Raw genomic sequence first — 27246 nt, forward strand, 5'->3', positions numbered from 1 at the left:
TTTGAAAATATTTCTAAATATTTTTCAGCATGTTCTCAGGAAACTTCATGTAAAGGGTAAGGAAGCGCAATGCTAACAGAAATTGCACATTCAAGGCTAATTTTTTTCTGTCCCTCCCCCCAAAAAATCACATAATTTCAAATGCCTGTGCATATAATATATCTATTATATCGCAAATCAATCTTCTAAAAGAAACAGTGAGCCTGCACACAGGAAACACACAGAGAAAGAGCACGCTTGGAGGAAGCAGTGAAGAACATGTCTATGGGAAACCTGGCAAAGTCCTTTGGTCAAAGAACATTTAATTCCGTATCTAATTCCGTGATCCAGGTTACTAAAAATCCACCACACATTTTTTTCCCCTTTGTCCTCAGACTTGTTTTTATCACTGGATTAAGAGCGCTCATCTAAAATGAATAGCAATATGTATTCTTACCTTTCAGAAGGTGTCCCACTAGTGCGAAGTTAAAGTTGGAGTTGAAATTTAGCCCAACGAAATGATCCATCTGCTTGCAGTGCCATTCGAGTGGCCTCCTGATCTCCATGAACACCTCTTCTGGGCTCTGACCCAGGAAAAATAAAATACAGGAGTACCTCATCAAAAGTTACTCATCATATCTCAAGTTGCTGTTTTTCTTTTTTTAAACAGTGACAAAACAATAATTTTAAGAGTTTACATGACAATGGCAAACACACCCTTGATTAGAACACATCTACACATTTCTGTTCCAGTTTGGAACAGACTAAGAGCTTCAACTCTACATCTTAGTTTTACTGTTGATACTATGCAAGTGAAACAATTTCTAATGCAAATTTGAGTTTTAGTCGCTGGATGAGGAATATTTTTTTTTTTAACCGATCTAACTGCTTACATAAACTAAGGGCTAGTCACAGCTGATTGCTAGCAGCTTACCTTATCATTGAATACTCGAAGGCTATCCAAGGTATGCAGATTCTGTTCAAGTAGTGCTGTACCTGCTGAGTACAAGTTTACTTCATCTAGCTGCAGCACTGCCATAGCTACCCAAAAGAGTGCCTTGTGCATAGGAGAGTCCTAGAAGGAAAAAGAAAAAGCCACGATTTCACTTTCAAGTCAGTTCATGTAAGCCAAAGACAAATAAGCCTGACGTGTGGTTTTGTATACACATTACTACCCTTCCTGTAGCAGGTTCTGTCCTCAACCACATCCATTCCATCAACACAGATGTACATACAAACCTGTAGTCTTAATGCACTTAACAGGTGAAGAGTAGAAAACTAATTTCAAGCCTTTTACCTCCCCCAAAGCCACTCCTTCTCTCTCATATTCCTTCCCTTGCTCACAAAAATACCAGACGCATATTGCCCTACACCAGGCTGAACAGAAACGTGTCTTTTGTTATCAACTCGAGAGCACGTGTTGAAGATGGATCGCAATTCTGCAGATAGAACTGGCCAGGCAATTTCTTCTCCAAATCAAAAAAAGCATGCAGGAAGAACTGGCATTCAACAGATTCTGGGCCTCTTAAGCAGCGGAGAAGTTTTATTTACTAACAGTAAATAAATGAGGCTCTTCATTAACAGCATACCCATTGGTATGCTGATCAAATAATGAACATGTCAGTAACATACCGATGGCTACCTTTATACCAAATCAGCTAAAACTAATGTTTACTACAAGCCACGGTCTGAAAAGCATATATTAGAAATCAAACATCTGATAGCCAAGACTGAAAATCTTTTGTAAAGAATCAGACAGCCCCTCGCATGGTCTTTGCCTACACTGCTGTGGCCCAGTTTGACGAAGCAGAACAGAACATTCTAAAGCGGTTTCAAACCCTTTGCACAGGTCCCACATACAAACATCTGTGACACATCTCCCATATGTAGTACTTTCGAGCGTGAGTCATAGCAGCGAAGTGTGAACTTCGGATACCACAACACTTACATTTTTGAGATTATACCCATAGTTATAATTCTCATTTACAAAATACGTTCTTTGTTTACTCTCAAAATCCAGTCATTTACCTTATTAAGAAGGGGCTGCAGCTTGGTGAGTGCTATAACTGTAGCTTCTATTAGAACTTGGCTATTGTAATTATCAGGGCCTTTTAAGCAGCTCTCAAGTCCCTTTTTGTAGGAAAAAAGAGTAATTAAAACACAAGCATAATAAGATTTTGCTTTGTAAAAAGCAGATCAAAGCACTACACAATAATTGTTGCTCTCAATTAATTTACAAAGCTTAAGCTCATTTTAAACCAATTCTCAAGGACTTTTACAAATGGAGATTTAGACAGAAATTATATATGTATTGCAGAAAGCAATTGCACAATGTCTATTAAAAAAGTAAGGGTGCAAGACGGTGCAGGAATTGGAATAGCTCTTTCACAATTCAGATGTTGTTCAATTAACGTCTGTGGCCACAGAACTCTAATAAAATGCTTGAAGGAAACTTATTTAGCACTCTGTTTACTTGCTATGGAACACAATGTTATTTAGAAAATATGGAACGTCATTACCAAGCTAGGCAGTCCGTTTCAAAGTTTACTTACACTAATGACCTGCTCTTTATTGTATTTATTTATAATACATTAGATTATTAACTCTCTTTAAAAAAAAGGAAGTTGTGAATCATGTGCATGCAGCTAAATGCCATAACAGAAAATTTCGCATTTATTTAAATACTGACTTCTGGATCAATCTGTGTCCCAAATTTTACATTCAATACTGAAAACTATTGTTACTCTAGAAGTCGCAGCACTGATGAAACTTATTGCCGCCAAATTGATTTAAGGTATATGGGTCTATTACCTTGCTAAGAATTCGGATTATTTGTTTTATTTGTCCATGAGAGACACGCTTACTTATACAGCCAAAGACAACAAGTGCTCTTGGCTGCAGGGATGGGTTATATTGGAATGCAAACCTGTGAAGAAACAGAGTACATGATATTAAACAAATATACAACAGATAGGCCGTATAAAGAGAAGTTGAGAATTCTAAAAATACTACACAGGCGGGCAAGGGTTATGTTTTGAGATCTACGACATACTTTTGAGCTAGTTCAGTCCACTGGTCCAGCCACTTGCACGTTGGAATATCCCTCATGCAAGCCTAAAAAGAATTACATTGTTTGAATACATGTAAGATTAAGAAAAAGTCTTTTTAAAATTCAGAATGTGCAGTTATCTTAGTTCTCAGAAGTCAGCTACACAACGATTTATTACCACATCATGGGAGGTACATCTCACTACACTGCTTGCCTGTAGAAAGTGTAATCAGTGCCTGCCAGTTTCCCTCACAGATATTTGTTTTGAACCACATACCTCCATGATCTCCAACAAAGCCTCAGTAACAGTTTCCAACGAAGTCAGTGCAAAAGTCTCCCTTTCATAGGACCCAGGTGAAAACGACCTGTCTCGATAGCTGGATCGGAACGCTATGACTGCAGCTGATTTCACTTTGCTGATTCCAAACAGCAAATAAAATTTGGGCAGAGAGAACTCAGTCAAGCTCAGCCTTAAAACTTGCTTGGTCTCCTCTGTTGAAAGATTGTTACATATTAAATTTAAACCACTGAAATCCAATCCATATTTTCAACAATCTAAGGCTCACCCTCCCATGAATACAAAAGTAGATAATCATCCTCTATGTCACTTTGCACATTCCAATACTGTTTTCTTTGCTACTTCTCCCAGAGTATGCCACAAGAACTGTGGTCTGTTGCATAGATGTTGAAACGAGTCACCAGGAAGACGGATTCTAAAAACAGGTAAAAATAAACTTGCTTAAAGATGTGGTTCTGTGAGACTTCTCACATGGGTTCAGAAAATGGAAACCTGGAGCGTTTCTGCTTTGAAATACTAACAGTACTGTAAGTTCAAACTGCAGTCAAACTCTGCTTTTGGCTCTGGCACTATAACAAAGCAAGTTACTTAAATCAGAAGAAAATGATGGCCCTGCTACTAGCATTGAATATTTTTACAATTCTGAACTTTCATTTCATATCAGTGTACTTCAAATTCATTGTTTAAACAGGAAGGCTTGCCTTTCTGTGTGTCAGCACAGAGCTTTTCTTATATATACAAATATATATGTATGTGTGTGTGTATTCACACATTCACTCTGTCGATACAGCTAGCTATAAAATGAGCTTTCAGATACTTAAAAAGACAAGATTACATAAACTTTTAAATTTTTCTGCACAAAACCTTAGCCTGGTTTTATACCATACTTCTGTGGTAAGAAGTGACAGCTATGTATTTGCTAATACCAATTATTTTAGGACTGGTAAAATACAGTGGTATGCAAAATACCTGTTTTAAGAGTATAGTTTCACAATTCCCTTACGTAATTGATATTTTTGTTACCATATTATGCAACCATTCAAAAAAACGCACATCGGCCAGTTTTAGCACAGACGTACTTTCTCCTTTCTCTGCATTACAGTAACTTATTGGTACTTTCTTCTCTTTTTCTAAAACCTGTTAAACAAATAATTTACATTATGCACCTGCTCTAAACCAGACAGTAATTTTTAAATTCCATACTCATTTGTTGTAGATCATATCCTCATTCTGATTTGTACGCAAGCTGAATTACAACACGGTATTTTCAAGCGCTCAGAACAGTTTAAAGAGAGAAAGACAAATATTTCTTAAACTCAGAAGCAATCAGCTTAATTGAAAATCTGAAAAGAAAACCAAAACCAAACCAACTTACCACTAAAGTGAAGCTGCGAACAAGTGCAAAGAGAATGAATGATGTTGATAACGAGACCATGAGTAGAAGCTCTGAGAGAAAGAGGACCAGTGGCCACCAGTAAAGTAACTACATGAAAGAGGTAGGGGAGATGTGCTGCCACATCCAGAGAATTGTTAAAGGAGAGCATCAACATGTAACGTGCTAGAATAGCAATATCATCCCACATCAGGTGCTGTTCCAGTGTAGGAGTTGGGGACAGGCAAGTCTTGTCAATTATTTTACACATCCTGCCAATCACCTGGAAAAGAGAGCAACCATTTTGTTTTACTCAAATGAAGAGCACAGCTCAGGATTTCAGTAAAAAACATGATAATTTAACATTGGAATTATTCTACTGCTTGGAACCTATTTCATCATGTTTTTTGCATTATTGCCTGTACTGAGTTATCAGAAAACATCTCAGTATCACATTATTACATAAATTGAAATTATTATATAAAAGAAAATTAAGGCAAAGAGGGAACTCACTTTGCTTGAAACTAATTTTACATTTCCAGAAGCAAGCGCTACAGCTGTGTCTGCCATAACCTCAGCTTTTATGGATCCTAAGCCCCCTGTGGCACTAGTTTTGATGAAACTGTCCAGCACTACATCAAGGAGATCTGTTATCTGTTAGAGGAAAGAAAAATTATTTTTTATCAGATTAACTGTCTTTTTCCACAGTAAACCACCTTTTAAATAAGCAGTCATTCTGTTTTTCTTAGTTGAAGATGCATAACTACCATAAATTGAAGCATCATTTTAATGATCTGTTATCCTTTTGGGAAAAAAAGTCTAATGTAAATATTAATGTAATGTAAGTATAGAGATTAATTCTATCACATTTTATTCCAGATCAAAGCGCTTCAGAACTGTGAAGAAACTATAATTTAGTTTGTATTTTTTTTTTCCATTTTGAAGTATAACTATTACTGAAATGTTGAACCTAGTAAGAAGAAATTGGATTTGAAGTGGGGGGGGAAAACATACTTCTGAGAAAATAAGCACTATCTCATCTGTCAAAGGTTTTGCTTAGAGCACTAGCCATGCGTGAATGTAGCTACAAGTAAAACAAGTTTCTTCTCATGTACAAAAAAAACCCCCCAAACCCCCCAGACATTTAATATATGCAGGTAAGAAGAAAACCCGTCCAAGCGCAAGGAGAACTCTACGTGCAATGTGCAGGCTAAGATGAATGCTATTTCAGTACTGGTTCAAATTCAGCTCTCATCATACTATGAAAATTGGTTGACTTAGTTGACCCAGAATTTCAATGCTAAAATTTCCACTGACTGCTGTGGAATATTTAATCTTTCAATTTTGTGTTCTCCATATTTACCAGTTAACAGACTTTCGTACTGGACATAACAGTCATATTGCTTTCAGTGTGATTTCAACTTTCAAAATACATTGGTTTTGTGGGTTGGTTTGGGTTTTTTTTTTTTAAGTTTGTTTGGGTTGTTTTGGTTTTTTTTCCAATTGGACCAATCAAGAAAATGCACTCATGCATCCCTTTGACAGTTCTCCCACATACTCCAAGAGTAGCTTTGTGATGCGGGGCTGCATCAGTTTGGATGACAGTTAAAATAAAAATAGTATGACAATGAGGAAATTGACAAAACCTGTGAGCAAGCCTGGTCACGGCAAGTAAAGCTGATCTCGTTTGTCTAGACACCTCCTTCACAAATGGCATATATGACATCAGCTCTTTGTTTGTTTGTTTTTCTTTACTTTGCAGGGAGGATGAGGATATAATTTGGCTAAGTGTTAACCTAATGCTCAGCAGGAGGACTGATATTCTGTTTATTGTAATCAAAATGCGTCCGTTTCAAAAGTGCAAACAGACACAAAAAAAATAGTTCTTTCAATGCCACATGCCTACTCGCCTCTGAAAGCTAGCGCTGTGTTCTTCCCATTCAGTACCCAGACATTCAGGGGGTTTGATGAAATAATTACTACTAATTGAAATAATTGCTACTAATACCACAGACTTCTAATTTTCAATTCTCAGTGGGGGCCAGGAACACACTCCTAGAAGCCAGAGTTCATTAATGCTTTTATGAAGTATTTTATAAAATGGAAACTTCAGAAGAACTTGCACACTCCTCTCCATACAGCTAATATACTTAGGTCATGTCAAGATCCAATTTATTTTTCTGCATTAACATTTAAGTGGTTAACAACTCTATAATGTGCTTATAAACAAATTGCAATACATTATGCAGAATTTGTACCTGTCCCAGACTTCCCCATATCTTAGCTTGAATGGAAGGGTACATCTGTTTTTCATTTATTGTCATTGTTATAAGCTTATCAAGAATAGCAGTGACTCGCTGACGCTTAGCATCATCATTGTGTTTACAGAACCGGACCAGGTTGGACAGCCAAGGAGTCATATACTCCAGACAAAGATGTTTCAGTTCAATACCTGAAATAAAAATTCACTTTGTAACACAGAATCAGCACTGGTCTCTATTTATAAGTAAATAATTATTTGTGAGCAGTTCTCCTTTCAGTTTTGTTGTCTAAAATAACTACTGTCAGAGCTGAGCAAATAATGCTGGGCAAACAGACAAGCTTCAAAAAGAAACACACTCTAATGGTGACATCCAAGAAACATCTGTAGGAATCTGGCAAGGAGATGTTGACATTTTAGTATCCTATTAAGAATACATTCAGTATTAGGTGTGACTACTTAAGACAATTTATTTTTAATCTTGAGAATGTATCCTAAACAGCTTCCAACAGTAAAGTCGGAGCCGTAGTATGCATGGAAAAAAAGGATGACAACAGCGGTGCAGCAGAACCAGATTTACAATTGAGAGATATCATCAATCTGGAAAGATTAATTTTGATAGGCTAAAGAATCCTGTAACTCTTCTGTGTATGTGCGTTCTAGAGTTCAAACCTTCACTATCATGGACCTCAAGTTTTGATTTTTGTTCTGCAATATTCTCTGTTTCTGGAGGGTTAATAACAGCCTGATAAGAGATCTAGCCAAAGTACTTGCTGTACAAAATTATCAACAGTGATACGAAACAAAAAATTTGTATTCTGATCTCTCTGAATGAACTGAATCCTCTGAATGAACAAGATGTCTAGTAAAACTTGTTTTAACATTAATTTCGAAGTTTAAAAGGCAGTTGCTTTTTTTTTTTTAATCTACTTCGCGAGAAAGAAAAGGGCACATTCAAACGTGAAAAGTTATGGTTTTGCTCCAACAGATGCCATTCCAGTTTGTGAAACTGCCTGGCTTCAAAGTATTACACAACTTGATTATTAAGAAACAGATATAAATGGGTGATCTTGAGAACAGTTAAAACAGCTCTGAGAAGCCTTTGCAATTTTATCTTTTTGTGACTTAGTAACCAGAGGAAGCTTAACTGACTAAGCTAGACAGCTACCAGCTTGGATCTTTTCAAATTCAGAGTTAGTATTAAGGAATGCTAATGTTACTTACTAGATTTGCTAAATCCAGAAATACACTCTTCCAAGAACTCTAAGGTAAGGTGTGGTTCGTTAGCTGCAAGAGTCTTACTAATAGATACAATAAATAGCGTGTTGTTGGCAGGAATACACAGACCTGAAGTTTCCAGTAACTGGCCCTCAATCTTTAAATTAAAGGTACAGGTTAAGGCACATAGAAGATTATAGGCAGCAGACCTGTAACAGAGCAAACAACGTGACTTGTAAGAGTTTTCCTGTACATTTTCAAACACGGGCATTACACCACGGCATCACAGTAGTAGTACTGACATTTTAAAAAAATCAAATCAGTACTGCTATATAAAAGATTATGTTTCAATCCTGAACTTTTTCCCTGCACCTGTTCACATTCAGAGACAACAACATTTGCCTTTGAGAAATGAAAGAAATTACTCCTCTACTTGCTTTAAACAATTCTGGATGAGGTTAAAGAGTATGCTTGAAGGACTTTGTATGGCACTTCTTAGAATAGTGTTCACTTCCAGGAAATTCTAAACACTTTGCAGGTGCCCCTGAGCTGCTGGGAGAGAGACTGCCAAGGACCCCAGAGGCTGCCACTGAGCCAGCACCCAGTCTGAGGTAGTCCTTTCTGACAAGATCCAAGAACCTGCTCTAAGACGTACAGCTCCCAGGTTATTAAAAAAGAAGTCAGCTCCATGAAAATCAAATGTACCTAACAAATATATATTGCAAAGCGTAGGTATTTCTCCCGGTAAAGAGAAATTAAGCTTCCAATACGCCTTCAGCTATCCTGACAGTATGTACACCTTTCTTCACCTATAGAAAACCCAATCTTTCTTTATATTAAAAAGCACATTTATTGAGTTGTTGTGAAAGAAAGATTGTTTTGTTCAAGAGAGATTTGCTAATGCTAATAAAACCTTGGAAAAAATTCGCATTTTTGACCAAAGTTGATATTAATGTAAAAGAACTGTACCGCAAACTGGGGTCTGAGCTTCCCAAGTTGAGCAGCGCTATGTTCAGTAGTGTTCCAGGGACATCCTTAGGACGAATCTTAGTATGCTGTGGGATAGAGTCTGGTTGTGACAGCTCCCACCGTGTCCGTATATGAATGATGGACCTAACAATGGCTTCACACTCCTGATGCATGAAGGTGAGTGGTGTGCCTTGGTTGGCAATGGTTAAGGTAAACTGGTTCTCATCAACAAGACATATTTCCTCAATTTCAGAGGCGTAGTATATATCATTTAAAAACACTGTTTGTCCCAGGACTCTTGTTCGTTCTGCTGATGTCACCTGCACAGCTGTCGACCCAACCTTAGAAAGAGAACAGAAAAATGGTTCAGCACTTATTGTTAACAATACAAAGAGAGAAGAGTCTGACACTTCTAAGTTTATAAAGATAAATGTATAAAATTTTATACTTCTGAAGAAGCATACTACTAAGTTTTAATTTCTCCTCAACACAGGAGAGGAGAATTAAGAGACAGTAAAATCATATTCAAAACTTTATAAAAATATAACAGTTCACTAGGAACAACATAAGAAGAACTTACTTTAATAGAGACTTTGGTGTCTTTATGAGCCAGTTTGAGAGCATTGTGAAACACTTTCAGGTCCTCCTCCAAAGCCAAGGTAGCTGCTGGGAGTTTCTGCTGGTCATGTTCGATGTGCTCTGCCAGCTTCCCTGGAGAGTCTATGAAAATAAGTCTTTTGCTTCCTTTCAAACCTGTCAAGAGCCTTTCATGGTATTTGGTGTATTCTCTGACCCAAGAGTTACAGTTATAAATAAAAACTGCTGAGACATTTTCATAAGCAAAGCCTGGAAAAACTACAAACCATTTAGAAAGAAAGTCTGTTTTAAAGCGATTGCTGGGGCCAGCATGTGTGAGGTCCACTACAATTTCATATGGCTTTGCATAATATGGCTTCAGAGTTAGCAGTACATGGTATATCAATAAATCTCCATTGATCTGACCAGTCTTGAATCTGTAAGAAAACAAGACAGACATTGTTGGGTTTGCTTTTTAGATCCACATTACAAACATTTGAGTGGTGTATTACACATACTACTACTACACTAAACCAGAACTATGTGAAGGATCAGTCTAAAAATACCACCAGTCCAAAGCAATGACCCGGGACTGGCAGCTACAGCCTAAAGGCATCTGTTACTATTCTGTCACGACTCACACTCCAACCAAGTTTGGTGCCCAGTATGATGAAGCTTGACTTGGGATTTCACTCAACTCCACTTGGAAGCGCCACACAACCTACTACAGCCAAGCAACCTCCAGGCAGACAGGAGGTTTATTCAACTAAATGGAAAAATAAAATCCATGCTGGAGAGCAACAGTGCATCGACTGGATCAAAACCTGATTATGTGAAAAAAGCTTGGAGTTTCTTTAAAAATAAAAAGTGTAAGTCCCTCAAAGTAACTTTACAACCTCTCTAGAGATTCAAATTATATTTACTTTTACATGTGGAACAATACATTTATTTCAGAAGTAATAATTTAGACTAATTGAGCGTCCACATACCAACTTTTTCAAAGGGTCTCAAGCTCATTTCATTTGCTTTATACTGCAGCACAGACTAATGGTTGGTGGAATGTTTCTAAGAATGGTCAGTCCTCTGAGCAGCACAGAGGATTTGTCTACAAATAACTCTTTCCAGAAAAACATTCAAATAATATATAAATATTAAGAACCTTTTGTTCTTGTTCAATCATTCTCTGAATTTTATGAGACTGGACAGTACACCTGCCTAAACCAAGTCTCCAGAGTTAGCATAGCAAATAAAATTCTACTAGGAAGAATTAGTTAAAAATCAAACTCAACAGTAGCTTATGAAGATCTAAGGTGCTTTTAAGGTACTATCACTAACGTACTATTACTGTTTCAAGCTAACATTGACGCAACTCTTTCAAGGCAAACCAAGAGGCGACAGAAAGAGCTAATGAACACTGTAAGTACCTATGTAGTTCTGAGTGTACCGGGACACTGCTCTTGATAACATTTGAGGTAAACCCTTGAGCGTAGGATAACTGAGGAGATAAATTTCACAAACGTAGAAGATTTGCCTGCCAAAGATACTTCTTTTTCCCCTGTGTTACTTCCTGTTGTTCTGAGAGCTAATTTGGGCAAGTTGGTGTTTTTCCCCCTCCAACATGTCATGGCATAGTTGTTACAGAAAGGAAGTGTGTCATCTCTGTGGTTTTAGTTCTCCACTTAGAGTAAACGACGTATAATTTCAGTTACAGATTTGCTTAAAAAATACCAGCATCTTCTAAATCTACGTGCTTTATGCTAAGGGTCGTTTGTATCCTAGGAGCAAATATATGCACAAAGAAATTTCATTGTTAAAGGACTAAATATCTGAAACACCAATTTGCTTTTGACTACATCTTGGCAAGGTAAGTACACATTTTCCTTTTGTAGAAAATTAGATGCAAAAGTAGTTTTAAAGAAGTTCAAGTAACTCAAAAATAGTAATCTGTAAAAATATTCTCTCCATCTGCATTAAGGAAGCTACTTCGCTGTGTTGTTCCTATGTATTGCGGATCTTACTGTGTACTGGTAAGAGACCCTAGGAATACCTAGGCACGAAGGGTTGAACTAAAAAGGAAAAAACCCAGCTCTTTAATGATCAGTTCCTTTGCTCTCATGATTTTAAGCTAAGCCCTTAACAACATCAGTTTGTTTACTTTTAAGAAAAGCACATCTGGTCTAGAACACTACGATTAACACTGGACTTATTGTATTCTTGGAGGGAGTAGGCAGAGAGGGAGTTGCGACTCTTGGACGCTAACACTAAATGTTGGGAGTGTATCTGTACAGGCAAATGCATCTCAGTTCTGCGTGTCATGCAGAAACTTTATGTGAAATGTTGCTTTGTTTCAACAAAAACAAACAAAAAAACAAACAAAAATGCTTTGCTGGTTTTGCTTTTTTCCTTTTAAAAGTATGTTACAGGGCATTCTCCATATATAACCTTTACCATATAAAGAAAAAAAATTCTACCTGAGCAGTAGTCGATTACTAAGATGGTTTCTAGTTCGAACTTAACAATAAGGATTCATTCATCTCAGAATGGAGTCTAATTTTATGTTATGGGTGAACTGCAAAGTAAAAGATAGATATATCTCTTTGTCATGTAAGGAGACACACCCATAGTTTGCTCCCGTATCAGGCACATCACTTCTTCTGTTTTCCTGGAGGACTGCCACTTGGGTTTTGCAAGGTAGGCAAGTTCACCCCTCTGGATTTTGGAAGTGAATATATTCAGCTCTTTGGTAGGCACACTAACTTTTGACTATGTTAAAAGTAAGCATTGTCTGGAATATTTCAGTGTTACCTAATCTCACAAACATATAGATATGCTTTGTTACCTTTAAAGTTACCTTGAAGAACAAATGTATTTCTAAAAATATCAGCGTTACTTTTGGTCATTCTCTACAGTATTTATATTTGAACCAAATGTAGCCTGTAACATTCAAAGGAAACATTTCGTTCTTTTAATAAAGACAGGTGAGAGACGTTGGATTGGATAATCAGCCTTAGACTCTGAACGTGCCTCACACATGCAAACTGGATGAAGCAGCAGCAGTGAAGTGGTTCCCTGCTTGCCTGATTTGTAACTATTATTTTGAGGTTATTATCTTAGTATCAAACTGACCTAAAGATCAGTTTCCTGCCCTCCAGATAATTTCAACAGTACAAATTTGATTATTACACAAATATGAAACAGAACATACTAATGGTGATATAATTTGCATAATTATCTCAGGTGTTTTAAAGAAAATGTCACAATCTGTAGCAATTGTGAGAAAAAATTCTGAGAAGTACACTTGTGATAAATAGCCTTTTGTACAATAATGCAGAAAAATTAGCAAACTAAATTCTTCCTTGGTATTTATAAAATACTCCAGACAGCTGGGCTAATAAACACAATCAATTAAAATAAGCTACTGCTTTCACTTACAGGAACATTTTACATGAAAGTTTTTTACTTAACCATCTTTACGAGCATGGTTACATTTTCCACATGCAGGGGAATACAGGAAAGTAAGAAGCAGTAATCTGTAAACTTTACATGGGTTTCTCCTTTCACTGTGCAAAAGCAGAAGTGGTGTAGCTGAAGTTGTAACATGGCCAGCTTTAAAGAGGAGGAACTACCAAAGAGAAGGAACTGCCACAGAGTCTGCCCACACATCACCCAGTAGTTAGTAGGAAACACTTTCTCTCTTTGCTCCACGTTCATTTTTAATCTGCAGGTATTTTCTATAAACCTCAAACTGTCAGAAGTTCAAGACAACCTATTCCTTCAGAATTCCAAATACCTGAACTCTTCCTCCTACATCCACTAAAAATAAGGTCAGGTTATGGGGTTTTTTTCCCATCAAAAAGACTGCTGCCTATTATTCCCCAAGACATCTGATTCAAACCTCTAAAAACTAGCATTTGCTAAACTAATGTCAGGATTTATATTTTTGCAGGTGATCAGATAGGAAGATGAAGACAAAGAGACAGAGTAAACCACGCTTCACCTTCCCTGTCGTAATAATCTTTTCTTTATGTTTACAAACAAGTGCAAACCATACCTATTACCCTAGGGTTATTAATGAAACCTGGAATCCTATCAGCCAAAACCTAAGTGGAAGCCAGAACATAACAGAAGCCAATACAAATTCTCCTCTAAGCATCCATTTCAACAGCAAAACAACTCCTTTTGAAATGCAGCCAAGTACCCTGCGATCCTTATCTTCAACAATGGCCCAATATTCAACATCTTCCCCTGCCAGAAGTGCTGTTTCTGCCACTGGAGGACCTAGGAATACCAGCAAACCCAAGAGTACAATGACAAAAGAAGTATGTGAGGATAATAAGTCTCTTATATTGATTTGCTTCATTGTAATAGCAGTACTTGTGCTTATCTGCACCTTCTTGTTTCTGTCGACAGTCATAATAGCAAACAAAATGTCATATCTCAAAAAAACTAAGCAAGGAAAACGTAGGCCCAGGAGCAATGGCGATATTCTGGCAACTAACAGTTTATGGCCAACTGCAGCAGGAACGTGGCAGAGGATGCCTAAGGAGACAATTGGAACCGACTTGATACTGCAAGACTTAATATCAGGGAGAGATGCTGCAATTCAAAAGAAAATGGAAGATGAAACTACTGAGAAACTCACTAAGGAAACAGATAATGAACAGGAAAACAAAGAACCATCAAAGTCACACAAAGCTGTTTTAACCAATTTTGTAGTTGAGATTTAACTCATACTCAGGTAAAAACTAATCTTTTGCCTTTTTTACATCATTAATATAAGGCAAAAAACTTAGCTTTCAATTAACCACGTGAGTTTTAACACAGAAAAGATAAATTCAGATCTTAGGGTTTTTTCCTTTTGTGATAGTGGGAATGCTGTAGCAGCTTGCAGATCTAGAAGGGAATAAGACTGTTAAATAGTTTTCAATAAATAGTGTCAAGACCGGTTTTACTCCTTTGACCAGAAATTATGGTGATAGGAGCTGAACGGGATAAACAAGGACAGAAGCCTGTCCAGTCTCAAAGATCATTGGGAGGGGAAGGAAAGGACCGTTAGTCTAATAAATATATCATATCATAAGGAGCTACACAGGTATAACGAAGTTACTTTTTTAAGGAAACCATAATTCAGTCACAACTTTGATGCAACTACCAAATCAGGAACGAGTCCCTCTCAAAATGCCCTTTCAGGTTTTTTCATCGAGAACTTGTTAAACCAGCTTAATTGCTTCTGAACCAGATTGAGATTTGAATTGTATTTACTGTGTTTTGACTTCGTGTATGAATATACGAAGTTTGTATTATATGTTAGAATATGAGAACTGTTTCAATTTGTGACCTCCAATAAACTAACAACATCAGTTTTTAAATAACTTGACTTTTGTGACACTTTCTCTAAGTCAAAATATTGCACAAAATATTACATAAGGTATTTTGGAATACTATATTCCTATAACATTTGCTGAAAGCCAGAGTAAAGGTCCCCTCTGACGACTAGCTGTGATTTCTTGCATCATGGAAATACACTCCACTTTGTCCTAACACGATCAGTTAGAACATGCCAAAAACTTCTTCGAAACCACCACGGCTTTTAGTTTCTTTATTCTCATAAAGACATGATTTTCCCATATTTCTGGGGAGATGCCTGTGTCTGGTCTCATTACAACAGAGCTTTGTTATTTTAAGGAAACACAAGAAGCTTTTCACAAGCTACCTCTTGGGTTAAAGATGATCTGTTGCACCATGGTTACCAGTGCTAAAACTGCATAACGACAAAGTTCTAAACATCCTGTGCGTCTGTAACAAACATTTTTGACACAAGAGATGGTTGTATGAGTTTGAAAGAATCAGGATGTAAGACTGAATCCCCCGTTCCCTTCCATGACATCACCCATAAACTTATCTGAAAGGGCAGGTAAAGAAGTAGCAGAGAAGCAAGATGACAGTATCATGGAAGCCAAAAAAGCACAAGGTCTAAAAAAAAAATAAAAATGCAACTGCCTGCGTCAAAGGTGGTTTGTGTAGTAAGGAAGATAAAGCTGGAAGGAGTTTGCAAGGTTGGCCCAGAACTACAAGTCATTAGAAAATAAGTTCATTGGAGATGGAAACCTCCCCACCCCTGCCCCAACTACAGGGCAAATTCCAATTAATCTGCCACAAACCCCACATTCAGAGCTTAGAACTCAAAGGGAGGAGGTGCAACGCAACACACAAGCAGGATGATGACAGGGGATGATGTCAGGCGTTTCTAAAACATGAGAAGAAAGGCCAGAAGAATAAGGGCAAACTGTGACAGATCGGTGATGACAACCTAGTACTTAAGAGAGATGAACTGAGAACATCTCACACTGGTGACAGAAGGAGAGCTAAAGGGCAGGGTTGGGGGATGCTGCGTTGCAGTTGCCTTCTCCTTCCCCAAAATGACCATGAGCACGAGGCAACAGCAGAGGCTGTGCAAGTACTAAAAAAAGCATCTGAGATGGCAAATGTGAGAACCTAACCTAGTGTAAAGCTGCTCACAGCTAGGAAGGTAACAGAAATAAAACAGGAGAATGAATCTCCAAGCCAGTTAGCCAGCCCGCACACAGGAACACAGTAAGTCGTTAACAGGCAGCAGATTAAAGGGCTAAACCAGCAATGTCATGAAAAAAGGAGGGGGGGAAAGGAAAGAATCACGATCATATATCAGTGGAGGAAAAACAGGAAGGAAAAAGAACTGTCAATGAGGTGGGAACTGCAGCAAAAGAGAGGTGGAGACTATGAGGGCTGAAGAGAATCGGCATGAGATGAAGGAATCGGGCAAGAAACTATGAATTATAATGTGAGTACGGGACCAGGATTTGTGGTTCTGCAGGAGTAGGGAGAGTCTGAAAAAATAGAACTAGTGCAATCAGAAGAGAGGCACAACAGGAAAAGCAGGAGGAGATGAAGAAACTGCAGAAGGATCTGGCAGTAGCTGCTTGGCACAAGCAGAACACACTTGCAAAATGCCGTGAGGCCATATTTGTGCGAGTTTCTTTTTGCCAGGCAGCCTTTCTAGGCAAAAATGCTCAAGGAGATAAAATAAAGTAGTTTGGGTTTGACTAAATGGTATGGACAAAAGACAGACAGTGGGAAAACAGCTGCTTAGAGAGTACAGCCCCGATTAATGATGGCAGAAGGTACCAAAGCTGTGCAGACACAAAAATGACATGGAGAGCAGGGGATGGGAGCACAGCGAAATCTGTAGTTATCTGCCTTTTAATGCAACTACACAAATGAAGATGGGTAGGCAAGCCAGCATCCTGTGATCAGATAGCTTTCTATGACTCACAGTAATGACTCTAAGGTTGCTTTTCCACTAAATCATGACAGCACACCAAACCCATCCCCTGAAATCAAATCAGTAAGATTCAAATCCAATCCAAACTTGAATAATTTTTGACTCACACAGAAGTGTAACTATTTTCAACACAGACAGGCAAACAAGTATTAATGAATTTCTACATAATGGGCACATACCAGACAAAAGCCACAAACATTTAAATATTTGACTTTTATAAAAACAACAGAGCCAAGAAGTTTGCTCATAAAGCATGCAAACTCTGAGACAAAGCTCTTAGTAATCTCTCTACTCTTGACACTTCCTGCAGCGCTGATAAACTTCCTCTTCAGCTGGAGAAACCTACTTCAATGTAAAAAGAACCATTTTAAGCTGCTTGACTTTCAGCACACAGTCTGTCTTCCTAAGGCTTCAAGCAAAAAAGATGATGCTTGCTTGATAGGAGATCAATGAGCAGGTAAGAATCAACCTGAAGGTGGAAAGGCTTAAGATTTGTATTATTTCGTTTGAAATGGAACTGCACTGTATACAGCACTGTGTATGTCCCGACCTCAGCGTATATTCAAAGCTCTTGTTGAATGTCTGTATCTTAAAAGTATCAGGGTTTCAAAAGCATGTTGTTTGATGTTGTTACTGTGAACTATCATGAACTCTACATGTAAGTGTTATTTGACTATCGTTTGAAAAGAAGGGAGCAGAAGGAAATTAAATTGAAACATTTTTTCCTGTTATAAACCTTACAGAGTTTAGATCATAATGTTCTCAAGAAGCATTAATTTACTACTCAGAGGTGTTTATACTGTTGCATCTGAAATTTAAATTTGCATATTTGTAAATCCTCAAAGATTTATGCATATTAATTTCCTAGGAACAGCTTCACATGACTATCATTGTAGTAACTAATAAATTAGCTCAAATTGCATGAAAGTAGCTTCAGGTATTAAAAAAATCCCTATGCAGTGGATGTATTTTATGATTTGTTTCATATGGAGACATTCAGAGACCAGAACTCTAAACAGCACAGAGGAGGGGAAAAAAAAAAAAAAAATCTGTGTTAATGTTAAGTTGTTGGCATGAAGCAATCTCCTTCATTACAGAAAGCGTTCCACATGCAGGAATTTATGTATAAAAACAGCTTAACATTAGAATGCAGTTCCATTACAGCATCAGTATTTGGAAACTTCTGAAAAATTATTACTTTCTACACTTAACTGCTGGAGAGAAGCAAGAACAGGAAATAAAAGTTTAAGAGAACTGTGAAGAGTCTTTTACTTAGGTCTCGGCTTATATCCATCAAAACAAGACAATTTTCTTGACTCATGACAATCCTGTTTGTCAGTACTGTTGCAAGTGTTACATATTTTCTTCCAGTTCCACATCCATTTACATGATCGATAATGTTATTTTGAAACACTCTGAGGACTTCTCTGCTGATGCCTTTTTCTGATAAGGTAAAAAAAGGTAATAGCAGCCAAGACATTCTCTTTGAAGTCACTTAATTAGAATGATCAATAATGAAAATCTGCCTGTTGTTTGTAAAGTCAGGGACAAACCTGCTGATTATGCAAATAGGAACAGACTTGAAATTTTAAACACAGTCTAATATTAATTTTCACTAGTTGTATCACTAACATGTAACTATAGAACAAACACAGCTTTCAAGCTAACATGTTCTATTTCATTCCTGCTATAGGAGAGGACATTTTTAAAGAGGCTGCAGGAAAATGGCCAGCAACCAAGTAATACTGGTTCTCTTCTATGGAGAAATCTGGAAATCACTTTCTACAGCAATACCTCAAAACGTTTCCATGAATAAAAGAAATGTATACAACAGTTTCAGGACTCCAACAGAAGACAAAGCTCCTCTATACCAATTGCAAGCAACTGGACCCAGTTTACACAAATCTGGAGAAGCGCTGACCATTACGATACCACCTCACTTCCCCAAAGCATATGCAGAACCCAGCAATGGAAGCTGGATAGCAGCACTGATAATTGGCATCATTTTGATTAGTATGATAATGGCTATTATTATAATTCTTCTGTGGAAATGCTGCAAGAGGCCAGTTATAGTCGATTCAAATTGGGCAGGTCGTTCTCCATTTGCAGATGGAGACACACCAGATGTCCTCATGGACTCTGACCAGGCTACCAAACGTTCATCAGTTTTATTTATGTTGCCTTGGAAATTGAAACAAGACACAAATTTACAGCAGGATCCCACTGCATCAGAGAAACCACCCAGCTGCACTACCAGTAACGAAAACAGCCAGTTGCCTCCACCGGCCGAAGACTACTCTGTAGCCAGCATTTCAGTTTCCAACACGGGCGCGTCTCCAGCCCCCACCTCAGAAGCAGCAAGCTGTGCACGCGACTCCTGTCCTCACCCAGAGGCCTTACCTGAATTCCCAGATCTGCCACCTCCACCTGACTGGCTCAGGGAACCAACTGAGGATCACAGATCAGATCTCATCAGGGACCAGGAATTTCACTCAGAGGAACAATTGCCCCCGCCACCCGAGTTTCTCAGTCAAGTTCATGAACCACCGCCCCAGCTGCCACAGCCAGAACACCCTTTGTAGACTGCCAAAATTGATTTCCAGCATACCTCACATTTTTCTTAAATGAAGTGTTCTTCAAATAACTGAAAAAAGGAGAAGTTGACGCAGGCAAGAACAGGGAGACCACAGCATGGGCACTTCCCCAGTGTTTCTTAACTTCAGCTTTCACAAAAGGGAACCACCTGCTTCTGCCTGAAGCAAATAATTTTGAAATACAATATGGATTGTGCCCACTATTTATCTATAACTAGAGATTCCGGATTTTTGGAGACTACAGAGAACGTATACCTTTGTGCCTCAGGCTATACATGTATGTAACATACATATAGACCTTGAGGGAGCTTCTTGAACTCCTTGAGGGTTTCTTGAAGGGAGCTTCAAGAAACAGTACAGCTTTAGAGGTACTCAAAGCTTCTAAAAATTGTTCTATATAAGTGAATGCAATGAATTTAAGCTAATTTTAATAAAGCTTTCTAATTCAAAGATGTCTTGGTCACTTAAAGCACAACTGAGTATTTGCTTAGATACAAAGCTTCAAATTCGAAACAAAGCCTAAAAGCCTCAACATGCATGCGCATCATCTTTCATACAAGGGCCCATTCTCTGCATGACTTGGTAACAACTTGGCAACAAAGGATCACAGGTATCGGAAACAAATCCTCCTGGCAGCCACCAGTTGTCCTTTACTAATAGCAATGAGATTTCCTTCAGATCAAATATTGCCAAAAAGTTTCCTGGTGTAAAACCTCCTGTCACGTCACACTTTTGTTTGGTAAAGCAGAGAACAGTGCGAGTAAAGAGTTAACACAGCGGTTACTAAAAACCAGAAATAGCTGCAAATAATTGAAGAACAAGTACAAAAATGTTTTCTTTTACCTATATACAGTTTTTATGGATAAATCAGAAACAGTTTTCAGAACACCCAGGCAAATGATTAGCAGAAAGAGTTCTGTGCATTCACTAACGCCTTCCTCTGAAGCAGCATTTTCAGAATGCACTCAGTATTATTAATATAAGTGCTAAAAAGTAATTTAATGTTGTGTGGATGCCAGATTCCTTTTAACTCAAGGTGACCAAGTGTTTTACAGGTTCTTTTCTGGGCCCTGAGTCCAAGCGAAACTCACTGTCCTGTCTAAAACCATGCATTTTGATAAGATAACTTTTTGGTGGGAAGTAGGAGGGCGGTCTCAGAGGTGAATTAATTTTAATTTTTTTATATATATATTTATTTTTTTAACCAGTATCGAATGTTTAGATTTACAGAAAGAAGCTGCTAGATGCTGAAGCTAGCGTTCCATGACATCTCTGCAAAATGGCAAAGAGTTTGTAGTTTTGTGTTTGCTTGCACAGATCACATGTTTGCACATACATAATGAACTTCAAAATCTTTAAATTACCACTAAAGATTGAAGTAATAAGTTATGCAAATGCAATTCTAGGCTGCTGCCCATATATTAGCACAGGAAATGATATTTACAACTTTTTCTTACCTTTTATATAAGCTGTATGATTGTGTATGCCTAAGAATAGCACTCCAATTTTGCAAAGATTTTTTTTTTTAAGGCTTGTTGCATTATACCATGTTAAAATTAACAGCATTATAAACCATATCCACCCTTACCATACTGTTTGGAGAAATTCAGATAAAGATTTCGTATAGAAATCTGTAAAATCCTACAAGCTGAGCTAGATTATACCTGATAATATAGAGATGGCCTGATCTGAGGAGTAGAAAACCGAACATTTTAAAACTATGAAAAAAATATTCTGGCAGCGTAGCTTAAAAAAAGCTTAAGATAGGAAGCCCAAATTAACATTAACCCTTTTTACAGGAGCAGAGGTTAATCGAAGGTAAAAAAAGAACACAACATGACTTTTTAAATAGGAACATTTAAATGGAATCCTAGCTTAAGCTAAAACAGCCTACAGAAATCTCAGTTGGTACTGTTTATGTAGGCAATCTTACATGTTGTGTTTTGATGCACTGACACAGCATAAAATATAGATATGGAGAAGTTAACTGATTCAAATTATAAACCCCAACTATTTTATTGAATATGCTCGCTTTGCAATAAATTTGAGTCAGCACCAACGACAGCTCTGCAGTCCTCCAATGTAGTGCAGATCAGGTGGTTGCAGAGCCCCAGCTAGCAGCAATACGATGCAGCTGAAGAGGCAAGCACAATCCACAGACAGCAACTGTAGCTACTCTCTAGAACGAGACGACCTCTAAGCTTAAATCTCTCACAGAAATGATGTGCTGATACTGCAGAAGAGGTTACGGTAAGTTTGTGTTTTTTGTTTTTAACCACAAAAACCTACTACAAGATTAGAGACAGAAATAAGAATGAAATTATTAGTTGGTGACAGATGCTTGCACCAGAAATTTGCTGCAGTGTCAGAGATTTCTTACTAACATTAATTCAGCTTCAAACATGTGTTACCAGTTTTGGGAATGTAATTAACACTATAATAAGGAAAATAATGATGTGCATGTTAGCATGAACATGGAACTGGGGTTTCAGACTAAATTCCGAACAATTTAAGATGTATTTTAACCAATTCTACTTAAGCTAATAGCATGCATGTATGGGGGGGACTGCTACATTGCTGCAGAGATTTGTAAAGCAGATCCAGTTGACAGCCATTTTTTCATCCTGTATAAAAGAACACATTATCCCAAACATAATATAGGCTTGAAATCACTAAAAACAAGAAGCAGACATTGTGTAACATTTGGAAGAGACTTGCATTTTCGGAAGAAAGCCCTCATTTGAGCTTGAGGGGGAAAGGGAGATGAAAAAACAAGTCTCATTCTGCCAGACAACATGACAGTCTATGAAGGGATGCTTTGTAAAGTCTCTCTTGAACAATTCTAAAAAGGACCGTGCCACAAAGGGGTTTATTGATATTTTTACTTAATTTCTCCTGCAAGTAGTCATTGCAAAGACAACCCTTATAAAGAAATAAAATATATTACAGGGATTTAAAGGGTGTCATTTTGGTATATTTATTTCCAGGCAACAATGGAATACCAGATATTGAATACATCTGCCTGTCTGCTGGTCCTTCTGTTTTTCATACCCACTGGTTTGGGTATCTGTCCTTCTAACTGTACGTGCTCAGGAAATGACAGGAATGTGGACTGCTCAGGCAGAAACTTAACTATACTGCCACATGGACTTCAAGACAACATTACATATTTAAATCTGTCCTTTAACCAGTTCATAGATCTCGATCATCAGCTAACAAGATTCACCAATTTGAGGACCCTTGACATTTCAAATAATTGGCTCAAGAATGTTCCTGCTCATCTGCCCAAGTCCTTATGGGAATTATATGCCATAAACAACAACATTAAAGTTCTTCAGAAACTTGATACAGCTTACCAGTGGAATCTTAAAGTGCTTGATGTTTCCAGGAATATGGTGGAAAGAGCTGTTCTGATCAACAACACACTGAGCAGTCTCAAGTTTCTCAATCTCAGTAGCAACAAACTTTGGACAGTTCCAACCAATATGCCCTACAACATAGAGACAGTGGATCTATCCAATAACTTCTTGTCCCAGATACTTCCAGGAACACTGGTGAGACTACAACACCTTACAAGCCTCTACCTGCATAACAACAAGTTCACATACATTCCTGACAAAGCTTTTGACCAGCTCTTTCAGCTGCAAGTAGTAACACTATATAACAACCCATGGTCCTGCAGCGATGAACAAAATATCCCCTATTTGCTTAAATGGGTGCAGGGAACAGCTGCCAGTGTGATAGGGGCTCCCTGTGCTAATCAGTCTGCGCTTTGGACGAATGCCACACCAACCTCAGCGGCTCCCACAGTTATAGACTCGAGCCTCATGATTAAAGGAATGAAGGCAGCAGACAAAGCTACTTCTCCAGGGGCAACCGAACCGACCAAAATGACAAAAATGCATAAACAGTTTAAAGCTAAGGAAGTTTCCACCTTGGTGACCTTAAGCCAAACTGTACTGTTTACGAGCACAGACCGACCACTACTCCTCTACCCAGAAGATCTGACAACTAGGAAGGTTAGTTCTCAAGAAGCAGCAGCCACACACACAATCTACATCAAAGATTCAACCGAGGTGAACTTAAGCCTGGCTCGTTCAACAGGATCATCCACTACTCCTATGACTTTAAGTATCACCAGTGGAATGCCGACAAACTACTCCAGAATGCCTCAAAGCACAACTGATACCTTAAGGAAAGAGGAATCCACTACAAATATTTTGAATACTCACGTGCCCTCCAAAGCAAGTATCTGTGAGATATATTTCTTTTCTGTTGTAATGCTCAGTGCAGTGGCAATGTTTATTGGCTAAGGGCTTGTATCTTGTGAATATTATTGAGTTTATTCCTGTGATACATAGCTGGAGTTAAGACATCCAGGTCAAATAATGAAGCAAAATACAAGAAATTCAAAGTTCTGACTCTGATCTAGGAAAAATAACAGTTCTTAAAGAAGTGCACACTAATGTCTTGATACTAAGCTGCTACTTATTTTAATATGTCTTAATTGAGTAAAACTAACCTATGATTTTGTTTTTAAAAATGTGCTTATTTTGTATTTAAATTTTTAATTTTACTTGCACAGAATAAAACATCAGAATTTTAAGTACTGATTTTATGTATGATTTTGTCATTAAACAACTGGAAAAAAAATAGAAGGCCTGTATCATATCTGCATTGTCTTGCTTGACTTGCCAGTGAGCAATTCTTGTATTATAGCAGCACAGATTCTTTGTAAGTTATGACGACATGCAAAAGGAAGGGAAAAAAAATAAAGGAACTAAACCTAGCTGTTTCACTAATCAGAAGTTATTCCTGAGAAAAATTGCTAGCATGTATATCTATGTTTGCTTCATATGTATTAGGATATTTTAAATATGAAGAACAACAGTTTTGAATTTAGGAATTAAATATGACAATGCCATGATGTCTACTAAGAGGGTGTAAACTGAGAAGGCAACATGGTCCAACTTCAGCATGGGAGAAGTGGTAGGGGCTGATATCTCTTTTTGCTATGTCTTGACTTAGAGACTGCAGGCAAGTTATTTCTCACTCTCCATATTTAAAAAAAAAAAGAAGATATAAAAGTAGAGGAAAAGAAGATGTTCAATGCCATGACATTGTCCAACGACAAGGCGTTATCTGCACAGATTAATGAAATGGAAATCCTTTATTTCAAGTGACATCCAAAAATCTGAAATGTTCATATATTATGCTTAAAAGAATATCGCAAATCAGCCTGTATCAAACTACTACCTTCTGATCAGTAAATGAAATATTAGTCAATTTCTAACGCAAGTTATGTCACAAATCAATTAAGCAAGTAGCTGTCAAGCTGTCACTGAAACAAGCTCTGAATCTTGTGACTTTAAAAAAATTATTAATCCAGTCCATGGCATTGAACATGCCCAAATCCTTGCTTTGTAAGGATGAGCATGAATGTTATTCTCCTTGACATCTGCACCATCAGTGAGTAGAAATAGTTGCACGCATGGTTCTGTCCACTCTAGGAAAATAATTTACATTATGTGGCAAAGGTACTTGATATACTACAGATGAAGTTTTGCAAACAGCATGAAATGAAAACTGAAGAACAAGTTCAATGAAAAAGTATTATTCACTTAATATTACAAATCTTTATACAAGGTTTTCCATTCATTTCAGGCCATTTAATTTCCAGTTATTGTAGCATGAAGGTGCTGCAAAACCCAGAAAACCTCACTACTGAGACTGGAGTCCTCTGCCTATTTCTCCTAGGTGTCAATGAGGGCTGTAGACCATTTACAACCACTGGTATCAGAGAAATCACAACTTTCCAATTGTGAACAGTATTTCTATAACCAGAAATGTGTTTTAATTTCTAACAGTAAATGTTACACAATGAATTTGTACAGTTATTTCATTGGCATTTAAGTAACAATAAAGTTACGTTTGTATTGAACTGAATTAGTAACAGTGCTTCTTTTCAAATAAGCGTAACATCACTGAATAGGTAATATTTTATCATACAAACCAATTTCAAGAAGATATTTGGCTCAATCTGCATGTCTTATGGGTAAATTATATTATTTTGATACTGATGTATCCCTGATATTGTTTATTAATAAGCTGATGAGATAATAGTAACATAGGGGCCTACCCTTCCCCGTCCTACTCTTTAGAACTTGCAAACACCAAAGGCATTTCTCTATCCACTAGAAAAAGGTAGCTCTTTCTCACTCTCAAAAAAGATTCACCATATTCAATAGGGCAGAAAACTTGAAAAAAAACCCAAAACCAAAGACTGACATTTCATATCCGTTTTAGGTAGACAAAAAATAGTTATCCAAGTCAAAGTTTAGACAACCTAGACCATAAGCAATATGTGCATGGTACTTTCAAAGGCCAGCAGAAGAGCCTATTATATAAAGTGGCTACCAGGAGCCTGAAAGAGTTGTCCACTTGCAGAAGTTCCATATATTTTCCCGAGGTTAAATAATCTGACATGAACCAATAAATTCTACTAACTAGGATCAGTATTAAAAAAAAATGTCACTGCCTGCTGCTCTCTCCGGACAGTCAATGTATTTGCTAACTTGTGACTGACTACAGAACAGTATCAACCTACTTAGCATGTTCAGAACTAAGTATTTCCTAGAATTAACTCATTCATATGGTTTCATCCCACACAGTTTAAAGCAGCTTAGCTTGGTAGGGCAGAGATCACAAAATGAGGTGCTATTACTAAACCGCCTTGAGTTCAGGAAATTACATTAAATACTACACGTGTCTTTGCTGAACAATTCAATGCAGGATGCCAAATTAATGCAAAAAACCTGCATGGAATAAATTTTAAATGCTCTGAGAATGTTTCTCCCATAATGAGACTATTCAGTGAACAGCAACTCTATTAAAAAAAAAAAATACTGTTTTCCAGAAGTTGTTTGGGGCAAACTGCAAGCCCCCATACGCAATGACTTGGTACCCAGACTTCAGAGTCTTAAGCATGCTGATAAAAGCCTGGAAGTGGAAGTAGGGTTCTGGGGTTTTCCAAATACACGTACAGGATTGGGAAGCTAGGACACAAAAAAATTGCAGATGGGTGTGAAAGTAAGATGGCACTCCCAAGTTCTAGGGCAATGCTCTCTACCCTTGCTTGTGGCAGGTGCAAGCAAGAGGGCTTCTTAGTTTGACTGCTTTCAATAAAGCAGACTGAAATTTAGGTTTCCTTGTATTTTTCTGGAATACAAATGAGTTGATAACGGAGCAGCGAGTAGGCAGGCAAATGTGGGAGTCGTGCACTTGTTGCTTGGCAACACTGCAGCCAAATTGAAATAAAACTGATAGGCATGGATGTGAACATGACAGCATCGGTCTGTGGTGTTCTAAACAGGCTGGTCATTCAGTCCATGATAAAGATAAAATAATCTATTCTCAGAGAAATTTTTTTTTCCAAAATAACTATTTAGCATTTCAGGACAATATTCAAAATACCCCCAAAAAGTCTAGCATGCCTTGTAATAGCAATATGCTTGCTTTTGAAAGGTTAGAAGTGCTGTAGGGATAGCTGCAGTCTGAGGCAATAACTCAGAGGTTTGTATTCCTATTAATTAGTTTGGCACCAGCTTTAA

The 27246-nt window shown here is 37.6% G+C and overlaps 4 protein-coding genes across 7 annotated transcripts in view; 3 read left to right on the top strand and 1 right to left on the bottom strand.

Annotated features, from left to right (window-relative positions):
• Window positions 1–27246, bottom strand: part of NF1 (neurofibromin 1) — a 107328-nt gene that overhangs the window by 19611 nt on the left and 60471 nt on the right. For all 4 annotated transcript variants that reach the window (XM_064467980.1, XM_064467978.1, XM_064467981.1 and 1 more), the window contains 12 exons: window positions 9726–10158; window positions 9146–9486; window positions 8183–8385; window positions 6957–7150; window positions 5212–5352; window positions 4702–4981; window positions 3306–3520; window positions 3032–3093; window positions 2791–2905; window positions 2008–2109; window positions 914–1054; window positions 437–563 (listed from right to left, as the gene is read on the bottom strand). In XM_064467980.1, the coding sequence (XP_064324050.1) occupies window positions 437–563; window positions 914–1054; window positions 2008–2109; window positions 2791–2905; window positions 3032–3093; window positions 3306–3520; window positions 4702–4981; window positions 5212–5352; window positions 6957–7150; window positions 8183–8385; window positions 9146–9486; window positions 9726–10158 (2354 nt within the window). The remainder of the gene's footprint in view (window positions 1–436; window positions 564–913; window positions 1055–2007; window positions 2110–2790; window positions 2906–3031; window positions 3094–3305; window positions 3521–4701; window positions 4982–5211; window positions 5353–6956; window positions 7151–8182; window positions 8386–9145; window positions 9487–9725; window positions 10159–27246) is intronic.
• On the top strand, window positions 11375–15100 carry EVI2A (ecotropic viral integration site 2A). The gene is made up of 2 exons (XM_009506707.2): window positions 11375–11585; window positions 13668–15100. The coding sequence occupies exon 2, from the start codon at window positions 13684–13686 to the stop codon at window positions 14446–14448; it is 765 nt and encodes a 254-aa protein (XP_009505002.1). The 5' UTR covers window positions 11375–11585; window positions 13668–13683; the 3' UTR covers window positions 14449–15100.
• Window positions 17357–20075, top strand: EVI2B (ecotropic viral integration site 2B). The gene is made up of 2 exons (XM_009506728.2): window positions 17357–17499; window positions 18736–20075. The coding sequence occupies exon 2, from the start codon at window positions 18767–18769 to the stop codon at window positions 19622–19624; it is 858 nt and encodes a 285-aa protein (XP_009505023.2). The 5' UTR covers window positions 17357–17499; window positions 18736–18766; the 3' UTR covers window positions 19625–20075.
• Window positions 21671–25582, top strand: OMG (oligodendrocyte myelin glycoprotein). The gene is made up of 2 exons (XM_009506717.2): window positions 21671–21886; window positions 22624–25582. Exon 2 carries the CDS (start codon window positions 22630–22632, stop codon window positions 23947–23949), a length of 1320 nt encoding a protein of 439 aa, XP_009505012.2. The 5' UTR covers window positions 21671–21886; window positions 22624–22629; the 3' UTR covers window positions 23950–25582.

This window comes from Phalacrocorax carbo, chromosome 17, assembly GCF_963921805.1.
Source record: "Phalacrocorax carbo chromosome 17, bPhaCar2.1, whole genome shotgun sequence".
NCBI lineage: Eukaryota > Metazoa > Chordata > Aves > Suliformes > Phalacrocoracidae > Phalacrocorax > Phalacrocorax carbo.

Coding starts and splice junctions, on each gene's coding strand:
- EVI2A (XM_009506707.2), top strand. CDS start 13,684: ATGAAGACAAAGAGACAGAGTAAACCACGCTTCACCTTCCCTGTCGTA.
- EVI2B (XM_009506728.2), top strand. CDS start 18,767: ATGGCCAGCAACCAAGTAATACTGGTTCTCTTCTATGGAGAAATCTGG.
- OMG (XM_009506717.2), top strand. CDS start 22,630: ATGGAATACCAGATATTGAATACATCTGCCTGTCTGCTGGTCCTTCTG.